Raw genomic sequence first — 23688 nt, 5'->3', positions numbered from 1 at the left:
AAACACTCGCATATTTTAAAAACCTTAAGACAGAGTTGAGATAGAGCGCACTGAGACCTGTGAGTTCACACATGCGCAGGATAAAGTTGCAAATATTTGCGCAAAAGAACAAACGAGACTATTTGAATAGTACTTCCAGAGGAGTTTATTTACTGTATCTGTAGCTGTTATGAGGTATAACCTGACAACCACAATCCTACATCACCGCTCCCCGAACTCATCCTTCCTCCTTCTTTAAATTTATGGAATGTGATGTTCTGTAAAATTTCAATAAGTGGCCCCCTAATTCCTCCTTCCTAATTCACTCTCATTTAACTTTACCTTCCTTCCGCTGTCTTTTATTATGGAGGGGGCGGCGGGGGGCTGGAGGAGGGTGGAGAGCTGTCTGAGGCGCTCTATTGATGACCTCACGGTGGTGTGCGGCAGTGCGGAGGGACGGAGCCGCTGATTGGTCGCCCGTGTCACAGCGGCACTTCAAAGCCGGAGAGGAGCCTACAATTGTGGAAGAATGGGCGGAACACATCATTGTATTGCACACCTCTAAAAAAACAGTGCTCTGATTCATAAATATAAAAAGATCCTCTGAGGAGGGCAGTGTTTTTGTGTGATGGCAACTTCACTTCTAGGGGTGAGTCTAAAGGACTTTCTTACTGGTTTAATTAGTTCTTGTCATTGTCCTGCGGAGGGGGATTAAACTTACTGCGGCCGCAAAGTAGCCGCGAAGCCAGTGCGTTGGTTATATTTTCAGCAGGCGCTTCGTGTGAGAAAGCCGAGGCTCTGTAGACCGGGGATAAGTTTGTGCTGGTGCTCCCAAACGCGCATGTTTTCCTTGGTGTCCTGTTTGGCATGCATTTGTAAGCGCCTTCTGTCGCATTTCACTTGTCTGCTTCCTGTTTCTCCAGGTAGGAAGTGTTGGTAAACTACTGTGATGATTTCCAAAACTTTCCACAGAAAGACAATTATTATTGTCTACTCAAACTGGGGAAACAATTTCTATTTTTAACCTTCTCCTCCGACCTGAAATGCTGCGTAAAAAATGTCTGCAATTTACCTGTTAAACTTGTTAGACTGAACAGCCACTTACAGATTATTTCTTGTCCTTTCAGGAGGAGCCGAGGTTAGGATCGACTCCTTTAGCCATGTTAGCTGCAACATGCAACAAAATAGGGAGTCCGAGCCCTTCACCATCGGCAGTTTCGGATAACTCCTCGTCGTTTGGAAAAGGCTTCCACCCGTGGAAAAGAGCCGCCGCGAGCAGCTGCAGCCTCGGATCCGGCCTGTCCGGCTTCGGGGTATCCCGCAATGGAGCTGGCATCTCGGACTCTTTCGGCAGCAACAGCTCCCCCGGATCCAGTGCCTTTTCCCTCACATCTGGGACCTCGCCTAGTCCACACTTTGGAAACGATTATTCTGTGTTCCAAGCCTCTGTTTCGAGCAGCTCTCAAGAGCCCAACCACCAGCCGGTTTTCATCTCAAAGGTGCACACGTCAGTGGACAGTCTCCAGGGCATCTATCCGAGGATGAGCGTTGCGCATCCGTACGAGTCCTGGTTCAAATCGTCTCATCCCGGTATCCCCACAGGAGAAGTTGGTACCACCGGAGCCTCTGCGTGGTGGGATATGGGAGCGGGGTGGATTGACGTTCAGAACCCTAATGGAGCAGCACTACAAACGTCCTTACATTCCGGTGGACTCCAGACATCGTTGCACTCTCCTCTGGGCGGATATAATTCTGATTACTCGAGTTTAAGTCACTCTGCTTTCAGTGCAAGTCCCTCTCCACACCTGTTGACAACCGGCCAACACCTGATGGACGGTTTCAAACCGCTATCTTCTTATCCGGACACAAGCCCCTCTCCGTTAACAGGGGCAGGTGGGACTATGCTCTCCGGGGGTCCACCTGCATCTTTAGCGGGGTCTCCGAGGTCATCTGCCCGACGGTACTCGGGCAGAGCCACCTGCGACTGTCCTAACTGCCAGGAGGCGGAGAGACTGGGACCGGCGGGCGCCAGCCTCCGGAGAAAGGGTCTCCACAGCTGTCACATCCCCGGCTGTGGGAAGGTTTACGGGAAGACGTCGCACCTAAAGGCGCATTTGAGGTGGCACACCGGCGAGAGGCCGTTTGTGTGCAACTGGCTGTTTTGCGGGAAGAGGTTCACGCGCTCGGACGAGCTCCAGCGACATTTACGCACGCACACCGGGGAGAAACGATTCGCGTGTCCGGTGTGCAACAAGAGATTTATGCGTAGCGATCACCTGAGTAAACACGTAAAGACTCACAGCGCCGGGGGATCCGCGGGCTCCGGCTCCGGGGGCAGCGGAGGGAAGAGGGGGAGTGATACCGACAGCGAGCACAGTGCGCCGGGAAGCCCTCCGTGCCATTCCCCAGACCTGTTGCACCCGACTGAGTCAGCCCAAGGAGTGGGCTTAAACGGCCTCTAAAACTCCCACACAGTGAAGTAAAAACTGCGATACACAGTGTTGCGATGAAAGAGTCCGAGGTGGACATGAAAGTGGACATACTTTGGTGTATGAGAAATGCTTCGTCCTGAGTGTTGTCATTTAATGAGAAAAATAGGCCTATATACGTTTCTTTGATATTTTCCAAGTGTTTAAGACTACTAATTGCATAATTTCCTAGCTGTACCATCAAAAAAAAAAATCTCATTAATACATCCGCGGTGTGAAAGTGTAATCAAGTTCTTGTGACACACATTGGAGCAAGGCACAAGTGAAACTTTTTATTTTCTCTGCAGCCCGATCCTGAATACGCCTGATGTTTTATTTCCCACTATATACAAAAAGCAGGAAGAAAACATACAAAAAAAAAAAACAAGGCCTGCAAAAGTTGTGCTACTGTCATGGCCTACATATTGTTCGAAACCAAACACTGGCACTTTATTATCGAGCAGGAGGGACTGCTTTTGTCACTGTGGATGGACTGCTCGGTAGGAACAAATACCTGTGGTGTAGTATGGCGAGATGTGGGACGAGAAGAGATTTTCATTATATCAGTCTAATCCCAGTCCTTTGATAATGGAAGAGCAGGTGTAGGTTTATATCACATATTGCTATTCACTCCACGAGCCTATATGTGCGCCAAGTTTGTAAGTAGGCCAGCCGAGGTTAAACTGACACTTTAACTTCGCTGCAAAAAAAAAAAAAAAAAAAATGTGTTGTACATAACTGAGAAATGTAGGTTAGAATAATTACAGCCCATTGTAAAGGTGAGCAATGTATTTGTCCAGGAGACGATTTTGTATAGGTATTTCTAGTTGTATATGGACTCTAGTAAATATTTGAAAATATACGGAAAAAAATGTACTTGGATTTTTCTTTGACATGATATGAAATGTATTGTGGGGAGTTCTATTTAACCACGAGTTTTCTTGTATTTAGGGGTCTATCATTAGGCGCACTTTGAATTTATTTGTAAGGTTTTGGAAATCATTTACTGTTTTACCCGCTCATTTTAATTTAAGTAAGCATGTTGTAAAGTGATTTTTAATTTTACAATGATATTTTTTCCCCCTCTCTCTCTCTCTCCCTCTCTCTCTTTCTCTCTCTCTCTCTTTCTTTCTCTCTCCGAGAATGGCTTTTTATTTAAGCCACTCAATAAAGTCAGTATGAATTCAGACGTAGTTGATCGACTCGGTTTGTTTGATTGTTGAGTCGACGGGACGCCTTTTTGACACAGCACCAGAAAGTTTGAAATGATTACACTCGCCTCGTGTTTAATATTAAATGTTAGAACATATGAGGTGTAGCCTATTTTATTTAAAGCAGTGCCCAGGCTGTGGTTTACGGTGGTGTGTATTTTTTTTTTTTACAGGGGTTTCAGGCCAGTGTGGAATAAAGGGCCTGCAGGACCTCAACCAGAAATTATTTTAAATTTCAAAAATAAAATTGCGCAGTTACATTAAGAATCTGCCTTGAAAAGATGAGACAAAGTTTTCATTTAATTTTGAATTTCATTCCTCTCTTTATGTCTGCTTCTGTTGCGCACAGAAAGCTCAAACCTCTCAGGGGACGAAGCCAAACCACAGTTTTATTATTAGTTAATCACCCTGTGGTAAATACCTTGCAATGTTAGCAATATTTCAAACGAGACTTATTGTAATTTGTACTTTCTCCATTTTATTTTCCCACAAATATTACGAAAAATATATATACTTTTCCCACATTTCTCTGTAACGAAACTTTCCTGCGCTCAGCGGACCGTTTCTCATTCTCGCACATTTTAAATGGAGTTGTTAGAGAACGCGCTGTTGGTTTATTATTTGGTGATATAAAAATGCCTACATTATTTATAGCAGTCTGTAAATATTTAAAGAGTAGGATGTGAACAATTTAATGGAAGATAGATCCGCGGCAGAGGAGTATTTAGGTTCAACTTTAGGCTGGATTTAATTCCACTGGGAATAAGTGAAAAAAGTATTTGGCTAATACTTAAATTCAAGATGACCAATAGAAATTTTACAGAAAGCGCAATAAATATCCACAGCCTTTTATTAGAAAACAACTTATTTATCTACACTTTTCCTTTCCAACCGTGTATATTTGGACTAACAGTCTTATCCCAGGACACACACTTGAGCTTTCCTCCATTTAGAAGAAAGGATTGGGCATTTTTCTGTCATCACAACTGACATAATATCACATTTTTTTCCAGTTTATTTACCTTTTTCCCCTTGTTTCTGAGTTTAACGTTCACATTTGCGCAGCCGGTCTCATGTGACAGTGTGCGCACTGATGCCACATCCATCACCTGATGTCAAATGCATCTCATTTGCTACAAAACAAACTTATGTGCTTGGAAAACATTAGATCTACTGAATTATTTCAACTTCTCGTGTTTTCTTTTCTTTTGCTCACCGCGAGGACGAAACTTAAGTCGTGAACCTCCTAACTTCTGCTACGCGGCCTTTCATGTGCAGCTCCGTAGCGCCATCTAGCGCTTTCCGTTCAATCAACAGGAATTTAAAGATGCATCCTGATCCGTGGTGGTGCATAAACCGCTTTTTTTAACTGTTGATGCAGGACTGAAAACTTTAATTTCTGCACAGACCAACACATGGGGCGAACCACGGTGTTCGTGTTTCTACACTATGAGACATAAGCATGAGTAAAGAGAGCATGGAGGTGCCACATGTCTCCAGTTCACCCACCTGGTCTATCACACTTGAATTCTGGATGACATGCAGTGCCACAGGTGTTGGTGAGAAATCTGTACCACTCTACCACGACTCTGGTAATGGTTTTAAACAAGTCTGAAGTGAGCAAAGTATAAATTAGACCGAAGGTACTTACACTCACCAAGGAGGCCTCATTTAGTCGTGCACATGTCATCAGCACAGTGGATATTCTCTGAACCCATCACGGACAGGTTCCAAACTTTTTGTTGGAATTTCTGAAACAGATTCACAATAATATATTTAACTCTTTTTTTTTTTTCCCATCCTCATTTCTCACTCACACTAAAGTTTGGGACGTATGCACACATGCAGAAGAATGAAGTTGCAGCTGGTGCTACTTCTCTCTCTAGTCTAGGAGAAAATTGCGCAGAATGAAATCAAACCAAGATCAGGTGTTAAAAATATAAAAACGGGGGAGCAGATGTGATATATTGCCCTCGCTGGGTCACAAAAGCGCTGACATCTGGGATTTAAATGTGGAGACATCTAAGATCTGTAGAAGAGTTTTAATGCCATCTGTGGAAGGCAGACTCCTAAGAGCTCCAGTTCAATTACTTCAGCTTTAAGAGAATAAGCTGAAAGGTTTTTGATTAGCAGTCTATATACTTCAGATTTTCTTGCAGTTTCATTTGTTTTGGTAAATAGACTGCAGGGGGAAGAATGAATATTTAGTTATGCAGTAAAGTTTCCTCTTTAAGTTTTAGCATAGTTATTAATTTCATTCAGGCTAATTTAAGATTTAGTTTTAAAGAAAACACTGTGTATTTCCAGTGTAGACTGAATTAAAGACCTGAATTCAAAATAACGGAATAGTAGGTAGTTTTAAAATTGGAAAATACATTTTAGGGCTTAATTTGACAATGTAGTACTTGAGTTACCACATACATAAAGGACCCATTTCAGTTTGAGAGTGCACAGATTTGTGTTGTCATACCATTAGCACCTTCACACCCTGCTGCAGCATCACTCGGTCCTCGGAGGAATGTCCCACCGCTGGCCTCATTTAAATGAAGCTGGCCTCAGGAAGTGCGCGCTTGCCAGGATGAGGAGGGTGAGCTGCCAACTGTGGATGAAGGCCACAATAACAGCCATGGTCAGAGCACACAGCGCGCTGGCAGCCAAGTTCAGCTTTGATCCAGTCACCTAGAAAACAGGAAAGAAATAATATTATGCCCTAACTGGATCAAACTGGCATGTATCGATGGTTCTGAGGTTGCGTTCTGCTTAATGAACTCAGGTAAATAATCATCTTGAATTCATGGCTTTAAAGAAGAACCTGTGCTGCTACTGATACAACTAAATACAACTACATCTCAGTGTAATAGTGTTGTAGTGACGCCTTTCACTGATGATGCGTCTGTGGCCAATTCTGTGGTTAAAGCCACCAACCGCCCTGCAATTGTCATCAAACCACCCAACCTCCCGGGAAAGGCAATTTGACGAGGTTCAGGGGTGAGTCAAAATAACTAACAGTAATTGCTGTAACGCTGACAGGGCTGCCCTTATACAATGCAATTCAGATTCATACAAGTCTCAGGTGGTGTTTCTGATCTGTGAGTGGAATATCATATGATATCATTGCAAGAGTGAATAAAATGCACTTGCGCTTTTTTCTAAGAAATTAAAATCCCTGAGGCCTTAACCTTAAATGCATCCATGATTCCATCTAAGAACGCAGCAGTGATTTCTTCAGTGAGAAAATAAAGCCATGACAGTTCTGATCTGAGCCTGCATCTCTGTAACGACGTGTCAAAACAGTGCAAAGGCATTAACCAGCTTCCATTTAGCCACTGCTGTTAATGCATAGCAATCGCTGTCCATGGAAAAGTTTTAATGCGGCTTAATCAGAGCTTTTCACACATGTAGGTGTTTATTTCATCAGTCCATACATGAAGTATAAACTCTACAGTCAGTTTCATTTAGGCCCAGATGTTCAGACTCACAGATTTGCTTTCCAGTTAAACAAATCATTGTTTTTCTGGGATTGGCAGAAACCTGAAATAGACTAAATCAATCTCAATCCACTTTAAGAAAAAATAATAAACATCTGCCCACTTCAAGTAGAGAAATGGCTCCATCAAGTGGCAAAATGATGTAAGCGTCAGAAACCTTTTTCCAAGCGTCCTCTGACTTTGATTCTTGAATTCAGTTTCCTTGTTTATTGTTTGCCAGTGTACGCCTACAAAACAGTCCTACAGTAGTTTGATACCAACAGTTCATTATTAGATATATAGCAATCGCACTGAGCTGCACAAAACAGAAGACTGTTCGAGTGAAAGAGGAAACGAGATGTGGCAAAAATGTCAACGCTGCTGAAGATCTGCCTCACAGACGACACACAGCCGACTCACATTGGTGTATCTACACAATGCAAGTACAAAGAGCTCCACCACGTGTTTGCACTGCTACTGTCTATCATACCGGTGGATCAGAGCTTATGAAGTAAAATATAATGGCCACATTTGATTGATATTTGCCTTATCATCGTCATAATACATGTTATAGTCCATTTGGCTGTGGGAAAAGCGCAGGTAAAACCTATTTTCCTAATCATCTGTGCCATTAAGAGTTCATGTAAGCCATGGCCTAGAGTAAACATGCACAAACCCTGAGATTAGCTCATCGAAATGGAATGCAGGCCATCTAATGTTAACAATTACGTCTGCGCGTCCTGCTATGACAAGCAAAAGCCGTGACTGCAGTGTCTGTAACATTTGCAGTGGCTGCAAAGTGTCCCAGTGAATCATTGCAACGTGGCAGCGAGCCAGAAAATACCAGCACCGGGTCTGAGGAGGTCAAGAAGCTAAATGGATTTGTTTGTTTATTTTGTCATTTGTGGTTTTCCTACTCTGACGACCCACTAAAACGGAGAAGCCAGGGTTAGTCTGTGGTTTCTCCTTGTGATCAAATCTAACGCTGGATGCAAACTTACAATGTGTCTTTCAATACTTTCTGACTTCTTTACTTAAGATGCCACAGATGCCATTCTAACATGACGAGGAACATGCATTGTGAAGAAGACTAATAGGCTTTAAATACACAAACAGTGCTTGTTTAAAGGATGCATTCATTGTTAGTTTGACCTCCTTTTTTTTTTTTTTTTGTCAGATTTTCTCACAGAGAAGAAAAGCAGAGCGTGCAACCCACTGAAGTTCCCCAAATAGCCTCATGGGAGAATTCGCTCAGAGCTCTGTCCTCTGCCTCACATATTTGATACAGAGTTATCCTGCTCTCTGCTGATGACAAAATGATTGCAGCTGTGTTCTGTTGGAGCGTAGATTTAGCTGACACCAGTATTCGGCGCGCACAGAACAGGATCCAGCGGGGCATTCGGGTCGCAAAAAACAAAACGAAATCAACACAACGTGATCACTCCTGTTGCCGGGGACGTTATTAAGCCACGCTAAACTCTCAGCTACGGCAGCCGGTCCACATATTTGCTTCAAAATTCATAATCTACTCAAGTGTGCTTAGTTGCATTCCTCCAGAAATGCCTGTGAAAGAAAGGGCTTACGTCCAGGGAGCAGTTCAGAAGGAACAAAACAAAGACAGCGTCTGGGATACAAATATAAAGACAGCCTTTCCTAAAGAAATGTGAAGTTTTAGCTTTTCACACACATGTAAGCGGTTAACTCCACAGTTACACTGGTTCCCTCCTATATTATTTCTGTAATTAGCCAGTGTTAGTGATCTATTCAGGCATTCATCGTATGCGTAACCTGTTGGGACAGATAGCACGGCTTGTGTCCTTGATGAGATTAACCTTTAAGTTCACCTTGACTTTGATCTAAAGGCACTCAAACTTTGCCCTGACAATGACAGAGGGGATCAATTGAAAGCCCTGCATAGGTTTAGAAGCAAATACGAGCCTGGACAAGAAGAAAGAAAACGTTTTCACATATTTCTTTCTTTTGTTTGGTTTACTTGCTTCATTGATAAACTGAAACAGTCCCATATGCACCTGCTTCCGTTGCCACAGTTTCCTAAAGCTGCGTGGCCTTCACACCTTGAATCGGTGTAAGAAGATAAAGACTAACTAATATATCTATCATTAGGCTGAATTAAGCGTTTGTGCGCCTCAGTCGTCACAGCAGCAGGAGTAAACATGACTCATGGCATATTTCGGTAGGCTTTTCAGCTTATCAACGCACTCCTGTCGAAACCACAGGTATCGCTCGGTTGCTTCAGGTGTTGCAAGCCTCATGCGTAAACAGGCGGTGGCATCCTGGGTAATGTAGTCACCCTCCTCAAGAGAGGCCACTCCTCCCCCGGAGTTCCTGTATTAATTGAAACTTCCAGTCCCAAAATGCTCCGTGCCGCAGAGCAAACACAGTAACAGAGAAAGGCAGTAACATGAGAGAGAGTGCTCTACGCACAGGTACGCCCTAGAAAAAAATCAGAGGTGTAAATGATAGTGGATCGGCCTCTTTCTCTGCCAACGCGCCGGAGATAATCTACAAACATCTCATGCTGACGGTGAGATCAAACTTTAAGGCTTTCGTTGGCTCACGGTAGACGTTATTTTTTTCCGCTCTCGATTTTGACAATAGGAAGTTGCGCACAAGGAAACGGTTTATTAACATGTAACGACTCGGTGTGCACCTGTTCGGACACTGATACTGGCGTGTGTTATAGCTGTGGCGAGTGAAGCAGGAGGGATTGTAAGTCAGACTCTCTGCTTCTAAGTGTTTGCTTTGCTTTGTTTGGATTATTCATGAAGGTAGGATTTGTTTGAAAACTTTTGTAGTCGACCAAATACTAAAAAAAAACGCGTTTATTATTGTTTATGATTATTGTTGTACGCGTGTTGCCGAACAGGGGTAGTATAGTAGAGGAAAAGCAGTACAGTGCGCATCAAGTAAATCTTCCATTCAGTATTTGATCAGAAGAGACTTTTTTACTGTCATAGTTCAGTGACACTGAACACAGCAAGAAGCTCGGAGAGAACTGACTAGTGTGCCGTAGGCTTGACAAGACCAACCTGTTTTTGTGCACTGGTGTAAGAAACCACATTATTAATGACTGACTCACTGTGACAAGTCTTGAATGGGTAGTGTCATTTTACGCCAACAAGTGACAGACCGAAGAGTTCAGGCTTTATTCTCTGGTTTGGAACAGTTTCCGGTAACAAACAGAAGCTCTGCAGAAACCCTGAGGGCCATTGTGCTCGGGACGGGACAATAACTTCACTTGCAAGACTGCCATTGTGTATTGTCACCTGTCACTGCAATCATAAATCCATTCTCAAAGATTAGTATGTGTATGCTGCTACTGTTTACATGAAACAATGCATCTGCTAATTATTTTATTGTTCTATGTACTGGAGGTGGAAAAAAATGAGTTTCTTGTTTTGTTTGAGAAAGACTCCACTCCTAAGTATTATCAAGTTTCAAATAACGGATATTTAAAGGCATAAACTCTTCATAAAATGTCTGCTGATTCATTTTCTTTTGATGAAGTTATTCTGCACTCTTATTCCAGACAAGTACAATGAGAAAAGTGAGAGATTAAACCAATATAGTTTTGATATTTACAGATCAAAATATGGCAGCTGGAAGAACTCGGTCGTTCCGACGTGTTGGGAGTCTCATGCGGAGTAAATCTGAAGGCACACTGATTGATCTGAGTGACAATGACACAACCAGCAACAACTTGAATGGTAAAAATATATATGTATATAAAAAAATCCAGCACGAGCAGCTGGAAACCTGCTCATGATGTTAGCAGACATTCTAACCAAACTCTTTATCACTTTGCCAGGAGTGCCGCAGAACTCAGAGTGGCCGCTTTTACAGCCAGAAGTGTCAACTTCATCTCAAGAAAAGAATCCCTTTTGGAACAAACTCTCTGCATCAAACCCTTTTTTGGACGACATTGTCCACGGCAGCACGGACAAACATATTCCTGACACATCAGATGTGAAACAAGATCATAAAAAGCATTTGGACAGTAGCAATGACGATGCCTACAGTACGTCTTCAGATGAAGGCAACGTCGGGAAGTTTTTGGAAAACAAGCACAAAGTCAGCAACAAGTCCGGGAGGTGGAGGAGTGCTTCAGACATCCTGGGTGATCTGGAGAGAAAGGTGCCAAAACGGGAAAACAGTTTCAGCCCACCCGGGACGGTGCTGAACCCGGACTTTGAGTGGCTAAAGAATGACAGAGAGGCCTATAAGATGGCCTGGCTGAGCCACAGGCAGTTAACGCGCTCATGCCTGGACTTAAACCTGATAAGCAAGAGCCCCGGATGGGCTCAGACCCAGGCCACAAACTTTCAAGTTATCAGTAAGATTGGTCACGCTGGAGGCTCCGTACAGTTGCATGAATCAGAAATTAGCCTCCATATCCCAAAAGGACATGTTCCTCCTGGAGAAGTCCAGGAAGTTACATTGAAAGCAATGCTAGACCCTCCGCCTGGACTCAACAACAACTACGTGACAACCATGAGTCCACTTCTTGAGGTGGTTCTCAGTAATATCAACACGAAAGAGTGTCTGTCTCTGGAGATGAAACTGTCAGGAGAGGTGAAGAAAGACCCTTTAAGTCAGGTAATGACCACTATGTCTGGTCTGGTGTCCAACAAAAGAGATGGGCCTTATCTCAAAACGAGCGACTGTTACATTAACAACAAGAAGATGCAGATGAAGCTCCAAGACCTGAAGACACATTTTTATGTCATCGCAGTCGCAGAGGCGTCTGCACTGCAGAGTCCTGCTACATCAATCTGGGATTACCTTGACCGACAAATTACTGTAGCGGTTTATGGCCCCAGGTACATCCATCCATCATTCAAGGTTGTAATAGTTGTCTGCTGTCATGATGACGTTCCACCAAAGCTTCCATTTTCAGATATCTGCAGAGGCAACAAAAACCTGCCTCCTCTTGTGCTGCAACTCTGGGGAAAGCACAGGTTTAAACCGGACCGGCTGGATGACCTGCACGTTGGAGTTGGCATCACCGGGTCCGTGTTTAAAATCAAACCCGAGGACAAACTGAAAGAAGTGCGGCAAAGTCAGCTTAAAATAGGGACAGTTCTGCACCTGCCGGTTGCATTATCTTGTTCTGGCAGTGCAGAAATGACTCCTTTTAAATTAGATGTCAATGTGAAGGAATCAAACACATCGACCGTTGCACACTTCCAGGTGCCTTCCCCACCTGCGGCACCCATTAGATCAGAAAAGCGGGTGGCGAGGCAGATGGAAAGGAGGATTGAAATGGCGAAAACGTCGCCTATTCCTGAAGAGAGTGTTCCAGATTTGCCCAAATTCACAGACAAGACCGTGAACGTGCAGTGGTACGGTGTAGCTCTGAAGTCAGTGCTCCGTCAGCCTCGGGTAGAATACCTTCTGGAGTACTTTAAAGGTGACACAGTGGCTATCATTTCCAGAGAGACTGTTAGGTCAGTGGGTAACCTCAAAGTAAAGGAGTGGTACATCGGATTCTTGAGAGGGAGGACTGGTTTGGTTCACTGCAAGAACATCAAACTCATAACAAAGGACCAGGTGATCGACTTCACCGGCATTCAGATCACCACAGAGGTCCTCTTGGACAACATGACGCTGCCCTTCAGGAAGCTTACGTACATGTACTCTGCTATCCAGACGATGGTCACTGAACACGTAACCAGCTGGAGAGGTTTTGCCAATGCTCTAGGGTACAAAAACTTGTCTCTGGACACGATCACACGGAGGTGCGCTGAAACTGAGGCCGATAAGGTGGCCTGCGTTCTGGAAAAGCTCAAGGAAGACTGCCACACCGGGAAGAGCAGGAAAAAGTTCCTGCATGAACTCATGGTGGTAAGTACAGTGAAAGTAACATGAAAGGCACTTTGGAAATATACAGGACAACAAGCTCACAAACCAGTAGACCCTTTAAATATACATATACTGTTTATTATTATCATCAAGGGCCTGCTGAAGATGGACTCCATGAGTCTTGTGGCCCAGCTCATTCAGAACACCGTCATCCTGTCCACCGCTGTGGAGCTGGGACTTCGATGGAGGGAGCTCGCCGAGAAGATGGGAAAACTCTCCAGCGCCCAGATAACCAGCTACGAGGCGCCGCATCGAGGGAAGAGCGGCGAAGTCTGCCCCCAGGTCAGTTTAACAGTACACATTTGCGCACAAGTAATGGATACACACGATTTATTATAAATCTCATCAATAAGTACGTACTGTTCTGTTCCAGTCAATGTGGAAGCCTGCTTATGACTTCCTGTACTCCTGGAGTCTGCGTTATAGAGACAGCTACAAGGACATGATCCAGGATCTGCACCTGGTCCTGGACAAAATGAAGAACCCCGCCACCAGACAGTGGAGGCACCTGACCGGTGCTCTCATAACAGTGAACTGCCTCGATGTCTTTCGAGACGCCGCCCACTCAAAGCACTAAGCCTTTGGCAAACAAACCCGGGAAAACGGAGCGGTGATTTTGGTTACAGTAATGAACGTGTTACTTCGCTTTCTCAGTTCTCTTATACGGTAGCATTTTGTACAGAAAGCATTAGAAGCTATGTTTTTTTTTCTGAAATTCAACCAGGTACTATATATTCTCAGAATTAATGAGCTGTGGAGGAAAACTAAAAATGTGATTTGTCTTTAAAGTAAATTTTCATGTTGGTAGATCAGTTTCATGTTTAAAGGTCAGTAATACCCGACTGACATCAGCAGCCTTGGGTATCAATCACATGGTGTTTTATTTCCTTGTATTACAGTATTGAAGTCAGTCACTGTATTCTGTTTATATTTTATGAGGAACCGCAGCATTTTTATGACTCTGGTGAACATTTGTATCATTATCTTTTAGACTTATTAAGAAGTTCTTCTTGGCGTTTGTTTGCTGAAAATGATCTACCGAGGAGAAAGTTTGCTGTGCCAGTAAAAGAGCTATAAAGAAGCTACTATGTGTGTGTCATATACGGATGTTGTGTTATATGTCAGTGGTGTTTTTATACTGCAATGTAATGTTTTAGATGTGCACAAAGAAGATAATTTAATAAGGTATAAAGTGTTACGTTTTTACTGTCAAATGGAAACCTCAGTGTTTAGAGCGGTGCCATGTACAGCAGTGCCTTCAGTCACCGTTGCAGTCTTTGATATTGAAATGTAAATACATGAGATATGAATATAAATAAATATTTTGAATGATCACTTCGCCTTTTAATGGAATCCAGCGAAGAGGGAAATTTCAACGCCAAGTCGCAAACTCCACTTGAGCTTATGCAACTGCTTTTACTTTTTGTTAAATCACGCTATTTAAACAAACCCCTAAAGTGTTTTGCACTGATTTTCTCAGACTTTCTGTTTGCTTTTCCCTACCCTGTTTGTTTAAGCTAGTTTCAGCTCAGAGCATTGTGTGTGTCGGTTCTCAATCAAACAGAGAGCTCAGAAGGCTGAGGTGACTTTACCCTTGGCTGGGTGAACGCACCGCGGGAAAAGTAAATCAAAAAAGGAAAACGGTATCAGGCGACAGAGTGAGCTGATTTAATCTCCAGGCTGAGAGTGATTGCATGAAGTTGTGCTTGTTTTTTTTTTTCCGTAGGGGGTGACGAAACAAAATAGTACGACGGATAGGACGAGGAACAAAATCAAAACATCGAATACTGGACTACTAATCCTTTTACGCGTGAAAGATGTGTTTCAAGCTATATTTAGTAAACCTTTAGTAAAAAAAATAATAAAGTCAAACAATGATTCACTGACCCAGAAACAAATTACAGAAATGTTCTTTTGTAGCTCATTTAAGTAATAATATATCAAATATTCCACATTTGTACTACATAATACTGCTGCTCCCTCTGTACTTTGCAGGGCTGCTCTGTGCTCATCTTTCACATCTTTCATTAGGAGACAGGACAATGGTCCTCTGTTTCAGTGATAATGGCAGAAGGTTAGTTTAGAGAACGGATTCTGTGTCAGATTATCTGCTTTATTCTCTGCTTTAGACGTATGATTCATCAGAGATAAGAAATAAAAGGAGTTAACAGTGATTAAATGTCAACAGGTTCTTTGTAGCTGGAAACAAGCCAGATAATAGACAGGGTCAATTTTCACAAAATCAGAACCCCGAAGGCATTTTGTGATAATTTATATTATACAACATTTCTAGGGGTATTAAGGGGTGCTGAATCCAAATCTGCTGTATATGAAGCTCAAAAATGTCCCAAAATGCCTCAAAATTGAGAAATTCAAAATGGCCGCCACCGCCAGGCTGAAATCTATTTTTCAGCATATCTTTTTGACTAAACAAGGTACAAACATGAATTAAATGTGCTTTTGTAAGTTTTCCTACATGGGCAATTCAATGCCATATTCAGATTTGAGATGTAATGTGAAGAAACTGCTTAGATATGGCAAAATAGTTGTTTTAACTATGAATAATTACTCAGTTATTATTATTATTATTATTATTATTATTACTACTACTACTATTATTGTTGATATTATCAGGCTACATTTACTTACTTTGTATTTTGTTTTGAGGTCAAATGTACAAACAAATACAAAAAGTTACAAACTTTAATTAAATGTTCACAGGTTTTCACACATGGGGAATTTAACATCCTGTCCTGATTTAGATCAAGTGTCAATAATCAGCTTGAAAATCACACAAGTAGAGAAAAAGGTGGTCATTAGTGATAAAGAACATGTCAATCAAATAAGATCGAATAGCAGGAAGATCCATGGGTCATGGTGATTTTCATTGAACTATATCCCAGTAGAAGTTACAGTGACAGCTTATTCGCAGTCCTCTTCAATGTTCTGGCAAGTGTTGTCAAGTTTCCTGCAGTTGCATGCGTCTATACATTCCATGCGACTCTTTCTGAATAGAATAGGTTAAATAGAATAGAATAGAAAGATTACAACCAGTACACACTGGACTACTCTACTAGTCTATCATATTTGTACATTCTTGTACACAATGATCAACATCAGCTAATTCCCTATACACATACCTGCAGCTGCAGCGTTGGCTGAGGCATCCCTTGGTACACCCACATGAAGTGAACTCCCTGCAGGCTTTAGGCATAGGTGGCAGAGACATTAGCCGTGGCACTAATTGACCTTCCTTGTGCAGCCATCCCATTTCACCCACTGGAGGAAGATCAGGATGTGGCAGGTGAGCTTGGTTCCAGATTGTCGCTTGATAGTGTGAACGCATGATATGAAACTTCACTGCATCTGAGGTTGGAGGCAGAGTCTCTTGTGGACGACCTTTGCAAAACAACTTCACTCTTGCTTTGTTGCATGTATCAACCTCGGGCACACCATACATCTTACAGATGAATTTCTCTGTTGAATTCACAATATCTTCTGTGAGAGGGCCCTTCCCAAGGCCAGTAAGATCGGTGTGATGTTGCTCGAGCACCTGCCAGGCTGTTTTTTTTTTCGTGACCACTGAACTGAGACACACTATCACAGCCAGTGATGGCATGGAAGGCAAGGAGTGTGTCCACTTGATCATCAGAGAGTAACTTGCGAATGTCATGTACTGGAAAATACTTTGGATCCTTTGATGTCCCGGCTTTCATGTAGAGATAGGTACATCCAATTCTTTCATAATGTGCTAGAAGTAGAAGCGCTGACACGACTATTGTGTCCATAGGAGCCTGGATGCAGTGCAAAATCAGTCGTGTATTAGCCTCCTCATGGTCAGCACTCAGAGAGGAGATTTCAAGTTCTGGATCTGATGACTTGACAGTGGTGGCTTCAGCAAACCCACCTGATACTACAACCACTGGCTCATATTCTGGGCTGTGTTCTATCAGATGGTTTGAAAGTAGTCGAGCGAGATCTGCTTTGTTCTCTTCCAGTGCCATGAAGCTCGACCAGTCTGCTGGAAGTGGAACAGAGTCATTCACAATATCTCTGCGTACTGGTTGGTGGCGCTGTTTACGCTTCTTTCTTGTGCCTGTTTTCATGGATTCGTCATGGTACCTGTCAAAGACTACATCAACCCTCTGGTACTTCTCTGCCATCTTCAACACTGTGTCAGCAAATTTGTTGGCATAGTTGCCGAATGTTGTGATGTCAGGCGGCTTCCCAAGTGCCATTACAAGTGCTTGGCCATCAATAAGAAAGCAGCTGGGTTCCTGAAGGGGCACATCTGCAGGGGTTTGGATATGTTTGGTCAGTATATTTGCTAAAACAGATTTGTTGGTGGAATGTAGACTGCAGTTGTGGCCAGAGATGGCGGGATGGGCATGAGTTCATGCTGGAGAATATTTTCCAGGTCTACCTTGCGACCTGCTCTGTAAGCTGTGATGAGCCTTTGTAGAATCTGCCTGTCCACTTTGATGATGTTTTGCTTGTTCTTGGAAAGTTGCACGACTTCATACAAAGAGGCAAATGTTTTGGCTTTGTTCTTTCGAATGGGTGACTTCAGATCCAAGTGCTGGTCACTATCTGGAGGTTCACACAGACGTTTGTCCACAAACACTTTCATTTGTGTTCTGGTGTTCTGCACCAAGCAGAGATTGTTGAATCTGGGGTGTGACCACATCCTTATTGATTATGTTCTTGAGTGTGTCCCCACCATCTTGAAACACACCGTGCTCTTTTAATGATAGACATATTCTGCTTTCATCCACATCATCTCTTTCCATTCTACTCTTTGTGCACTCTGTGTGTGTGTACTCATCGTCTTCATCATCTGTTGTCAGTCTCAGCATCACTGTTGTCTGAGAAGCTATGACTGTTCTCAGATTATACGACAGTGTCCATCTACTGAGGGATGTTGGTATCCTGGTGATACCTACTAGGCCTTGGTTGGGGAGTGAATTATAGCACATTTGACACATTTTACCTCAAAACAAAATACAAACTAAGTAAAAGTAGCCTGATAATATTAATAATAAAAACTTAATTATTAATTAGTTAATAATAGTTCATAGTTAAAAACAACTATTTTGCCATATCTAAGCAGTTTCTTCACATTACATCTCAAATCTGAATATGGCATTGAATTGCCCATGTAGGAAAACTTACAAAAGCACATTTAATTCATGTTTGTACCTTGTTTAGTCAAAAAGATATGCTGAAAAATAGATTTCAGCCTGGCGGTTGCGGCCATTTTGAATTTCTCAATTTTGAGGCATTTTGGGACATTTTTGAGCTTCATATACAGCAGATTTGGATTCAGCACCCCTTAATACCCCTAGAAATGTTGTATAATATAAATTATCACAAAATGCCTCCAGCACTTTAAATAAGCACATTTTCAGAAATTCTGCCTAGACTATAATGACCATAATGTGATCTGTTCAGGGCTTAGAATAACATCACCACCAAATAAATAAATAAATAAAGATAGCAATATGTAAAGATCTGTGTTCTAATGCATGTATAATGTACGCTTGCATCAGACTTGCCCCACCTCCCATGTCTGACTTTCTTTAAATAAAAAAAAAAAAAAAAAAAGGACTCAGCGGTCTCAGGACCAGGGTCCTCCCCATAAGGGAGAGCCACCACATTGCAAACCTTCAAAACTCACCTCAAGCAGTGGTTGAGAGCAAACCATTGACTTTTATCTTCTTAGTAATGTATTGTCTTGTGATGTGCTCTTATTGTGATCCATTGTCCTGTCCTATGTCTTATCATGTTCTTGTGTTACCTGCCTAGGGACTGCAAATGCAAATTAGCATTGTTGCTATAATCTGGCATATTTATGTCCATTGCTGTCTGAATAGATTCATTCATATGCACTGTCCCTATCAAATAAATAAATAAAATAAGTTACAAATGAGCCTTACAAAATAATAAACAGCAAAAAGCAATGGTCAAGGTAAACAGAGAGAGGGGCACCAGGCCGATAGTATGTACAGTAAAAGGTCTGAGGCGGCAGGCATTGCCTTTTCAAGTCCCCGTTTTTCAGATGCAGTGAGGCGGTAAACTTTGCGCCTAATGAAATGTGACCACTTTTGTTCTGGGAAGCTTTTTATAGCAGCAGTTTGAGAGTGCAGATAACAGTCACTTATTATGAATAATGCCGTCAGTCCGAGTCTTTGCAGCCAGAGAGTCAAGTTGCAAACATGCAGATTCTAGAGATCCTCCACAGCTTCTCCAGACTGATCCACTGATGTTCCTAATTAGACATTAACACAATTATCAGTTGTCACGTGACACTCATGCCAAAACCAACAAGTTCAGCTTCTAGGTTAGTGAATATTTAACTGATGAAGGTCAACGCACATGGAGTCTCCTTTCTCTGCAGTTTTTACAGAAGGAAATGTGACACAGAAGACGCTCCCAGACTCTTACTTCCCAAGCAAATCCCTTAAACCTTTAGAGATTCATCAATCTAGGCACACGGGAGGTTTGCACTAGCTGCGACGTTCAGATTTATGTTTGTTCAGCTTACTTCGTGTACATTTTCCTGATCCCCCCCTTTTTTTTTTTTTTTAAGCTAAAATCTCAGGACAGATAGGATTTCGAGAAGCATCCCACACAGATCCCGTTCGCCATTAGGACGATGGACAGGGTGAGACTCAGCAAACAAAGCTCACCTCGGCCGCTCCGTCTGCTCTGGCCGGTGAGCAGGGGGTGGGATCAAGAGAAGACTGGCACAATAATATTTCTGCAAGAGGGGGAAAAACGCTGAATTTGCAGTTTCTTCTACCTCTTATCCAAGTTAACCGCCAAGAAAAACTTTAGTCTGGTAATGCCTTAGTCTAACTGAGAGGATGCTGACCGGCTATCACGTTACAGTGATGTTTTCTACTCTGCCCTTCATCCTTATGACGGCTAAAAGTCATGTTTTCCCAGCAGCTCAAATTTTACCTTGTGCTAAAAAAAGGCCCCAACTGGAAACCCGTCTAGGGTCTTTAACTCAATCCTACCCAACATAACCCTCTAAATAATTAACGTTTTAGCTGATTGTTATAGTTCAACACAAGTCCTTAATGATATTTCTGTAATTATGTATATAAGGGATACATATGACACATTAAAAGGTATACACAGTGCATCTGTCTTCACCAAAAACGGAAACGTCTACAAGTCTAACGGAGCCTGACACATCTTAGTCCAGCAGGTGGAGCCGTTGTCCTGACAGGGGGACTGGTTTGAGTGCTGGTCTTGATTTGTGTCAGCTCTGATGTGTCACTGCCAAGCAACACCTCTTTGATAAATAGATAAAAATAACTCATCTCACACCTCATTATGTCTTTATCTGATCAGGACATAATCTCACGTGACAGTGACGAAAAAAGTGACTCAGCTGTTTCGATGCCGTCCAACGCTCGAAAAAGTGACTCATTATTCCACTTTATTAAGGCCCACATGCTGCTTCATATTTCTGCGTTTAGCTATAAAGAGTATTTGTCTCTTGTCGAACGTCAGCGACAGATTACAGCAGGGCCCCGAGTACTTGGGGATATGTCCAGCATTTTTCATCCTAATAAACAATTTTCTGCATGCATCTAACATATCCTGCTGTTATGGGTAAGCATAAGAGAGTCCAAACTCTGATTTCTGAAGCCAACGGCCATGGGAGCGATGCACAAATCACCGCTGTGAACAGAAGCATTCCTCTGTCCTCCAGGGTATATAAGGCTTCATTTGGTTTGCCTCCGTGATATATGCCGAGGGCAAGAAGTCATTTAGCTTTCAATTTATTAGCCTGCTGATTTATGCATGCCGCAAAGGTAGCGCTGGTGTCTCCCAGCCCCCACCGTCCCGGACCCTGGAACCCGCCTCCCGTCTCAGATCGGACCCTAATAATTTGGTAACGGATGATGTGAAAGAGGAGAAAGTTCAGCAATTAGAAAAGGTCTGAGAAAACATGGGTTTACAGTTTCTAAGGCTGCACTTCATTCATCACCGGTGTGTTAGTCGCTCGGTGAAGGATTAAATGCACAGCAGTGCTGAGTAACCTGCACCATAGTCCGGCTTCATACACAAAGAAAAGGAAACCTGACCAGAGGAGTCCCTACAACAGAACTGTGGCTTAAAGTCAGACCTGGACTAACATTAATTAGGTTCAACAGCAACACAAGGTACAATAAATCAACCGTCTTTCTTCCTCTGGGATCAGTTGCATTTAACAGACACATAACAGTGTAGAATATGGCTGAACACAACTTCAACTTTCTGAGCCTCCAGTTTTGGCGGAGTATGTTTGTGGAGTATGTTACAAGGTGCCGATTGTTACCCAAAGATCAATGCCTTTCTTCTGACTAACAGCCTGCTTGGAGCCTCTTCCCATGACCACCGCTGGGAAGGAGGAAGCTCTGTTACCACATGACTCACAAGGAAAAAAAATAAAATAACAACCTGTGTTTGGCAGCGTTCAGTGCGGCTTTGTGAGTAATCACCGTCCACATCCTTGGACACCTCACTATGCTCTCACTCTCACTTTTTCCATCAGCCAGCCTTACTGGGTCCGCGCTTCGTCATGGCGGAACATTGCGAGAAAGATTAGGGAAAATTAGAAAGCACAAATAAACCCCGGTATTTTCTGATAAACATCCGCATCTGCACGTCAGACCACAACAAAGTACTCGATTTACTGAGATTACTTCGCCTCCAGTGGAATGATGGCAAACAGTTGCTCCACTTCCCCGCTGTTAGGAGGTTTATTTTGGTTGACGTGATCACATCCTACGTTGCAGTAAGAAGTTTTGTCAGGTGTGCCACGGTGGTGTGGGGGGGGAGGTGCAAAGAGTGTGTCTCTGCTGACAGGTCTGATGTACCAACCGTGACACTCCCACTTCTCAATAATCTAAAAACCAGATGGAGCAGGGCTAGGAATGAGACATGGGAATGTGCAGGATTGCAGCACAGCATCATGATAATGAGCAGTTCACTACTCTGCTTGGCATTTTAAAAAATAAGCCCCAGGACGGACTCAGTCGTCAAATCTAAGGCCATTTTACCGATCACTTTTCTGTAGTGTTTCTCTAAATGCCTCAAGAGTACAAGTGGTGGTACTTTGCTTAACTCAATGAACTTGTGCTGCTTTTATCAAACTAAACGTACTAGTATACCAATTTAAGTATTTCAGTGGGGATCATTAGCACAGAAGTATTAAATGAAAAATTATAAGATGTGCTTCAAAGAGGAACGACTAGTTCTGCAGAAAAATGGCGCCTACTGCAAGATTACATTGTTATTAATGATGGATATTTTACCGACTTTATTTACAGTTGGATTGTTAAGTGCACTTGTTCCCAACATGAGGTCTGGACCCCTTAAAAGATAAATACGCATATACAAAAAAAAAGAAGTCGCAGGATAATTCATGAGATGTTCTTAACTCAAATGGATGTTTAAGTCTGAGAAGATCGGAGGACGATAAAGTTTGGTGGAGCAGCCATCTGCTACTGCGAATCAATCTATCAAACTTTCTTAAGTTACTGCAATTCAAAGTGCTTTATAGGTGACATAGAGGTTAATCATTCCTAAAATGTCGTAGACATCTGAAACATGACAGAGGCTGCAGAAACACCTTAATCTTACACATTATGAGAGCCTTTGGGAGGAAAACGAACTATAAATTCACTCTGAAATTTAGAGGTCTAGAAGTTTAAGTTGCAAAAAGCATCTGAGGTGCCGTCCACCAATGTAGACTAGTACCAAACAACTTCTCCTGCTTCCTCTTGTGTTACGGACACATTCCTTTCACCAACTATTACTTTCCAGCAGATGGTGAGAGCTGCCATAAGCTGCAGGTGTCTACACTTCACAACAAGTAATGTCTTTGACAGACTGAATAAAGCTCGCAAAGGTCCCTCTGCCGTCACATCCTTCTACCATTTATGACAATCAAAGCAAAAGTCGGAAAACTTTCAGTTCAGGAATTAGTCACATCTTGAACAGAGCTGGGTGGCCACCATTGCACAACCCCTCACACTGATGACTTTGAGCAAACAACAACCCGAGACCGAAAGAAAACTCAAAATGTAAAAAAAAAATCTGCATTCAGCCCGAGATCAGGGAGGGGCTGATAAATCTGTCAGAGAAGAGTGTCTTCTTGGCTAATTTCTGTCAAATAAGGGGGAGTACAAGCAGGGCTGAAAGGTTCCCCTTCCAAAAACAACATAGCTGGAGAGGTAGCCTATTGTGTCCTGACAGATTGGTTTGACTGGAGGAGGAGGAGGAGGAGGAGGAGCAGGTCGCCTCTAACTGACACACAGGGAGGAGCAGAGGTGAGCAGAAATCTTGGGGAGATGGGAGCACAGCTGCGTTTCAGAGGAGAGTGTCTTTAGTAACATAATTTAGAATTAACTGAAATCTGCCAATCCAACTATCTATCCGTCTATCTATCTATCCATCTAGCCATCTATCTATCTGTCTGCTGTTATTTTTGGCTTTAGGTAGAGACCCTCCTCTGCCTCCTCTGTCCTGATCACTCCCCAGGTACTCCCCTCCACCCCCACACCTCTGCCCATCATCATCCCCCTGTACACCATTCATCCTCATGTGCAGCTGGAGCACTCTGTTTGACCTCCCCTCTCCTCATAGAGCCCTTATTAATCGGGGCTGCAGTGGGAGTCC

The 23688-nt window shown here is 42.9% G+C and overlaps 2 protein-coding genes across 3 annotated transcripts; both read left to right on the top strand.

Annotated features, from left to right (window-relative positions):
* The first annotated feature begins 553 nt into the window (after positions 1-553).
* Positions 554-3634, top strand: sp8b (sp8 transcription factor b). Its single transcript, XM_084556606.1, has 2 exons — positions 554-628; positions 1107-3634. Exons 1-2 carry the CDS (start codon positions 608-610, stop codon positions 2439-2441), a joined length of 1356 nt encoding a protein of 451 aa, XP_084412732.1. The 5' UTR covers positions 554-607; the 3' UTR covers positions 2442-3634.
* A 5648-nt stretch (positions 3635-9282) lies between these two features.
* On the top strand, positions 9283-14450 carry macc1 (MET transcriptional regulator MACC1). Of its 2 annotated transcripts, XM_084556694.1 has the most exons (5): positions 9283-9670; positions 10731-10853; positions 10955-12990; positions 13102-13290; positions 13382-14450. In XM_084556694.1, exons 2-5 carry the CDS (start codon positions 10739-10741, stop codon positions 13583-13585), a joined length of 2544 nt encoding a protein of 847 aa, XP_084412820.1. In that variant the 5' UTR covers positions 9283-9670; positions 10731-10738; the 3' UTR covers positions 13586-14450. The 2 variants fall into 2 exon arrangements, with proteins under 2 accessions (XP_084412820.1, XP_084412821.1); XM_084556695.1 differs by having other exon boundaries at positions 9283-10853.
* Positions 14451-23688: the final 9238 nt, after the last annotated feature.

The sequence above is a fragment of the Chelon labrosus genome (assembly GCF_963514085.1).
Source record: "Chelon labrosus genome assembly, chromosome: 12".
NCBI lineage: Eukaryota > Metazoa > Chordata > Actinopteri > Mugiliformes > Mugilidae > Chelon > Chelon labrosus.
Note: the sequence above shows the minus strand (reverse complement) of the source record. Positions and strands in the feature narration are given on the sequence as shown.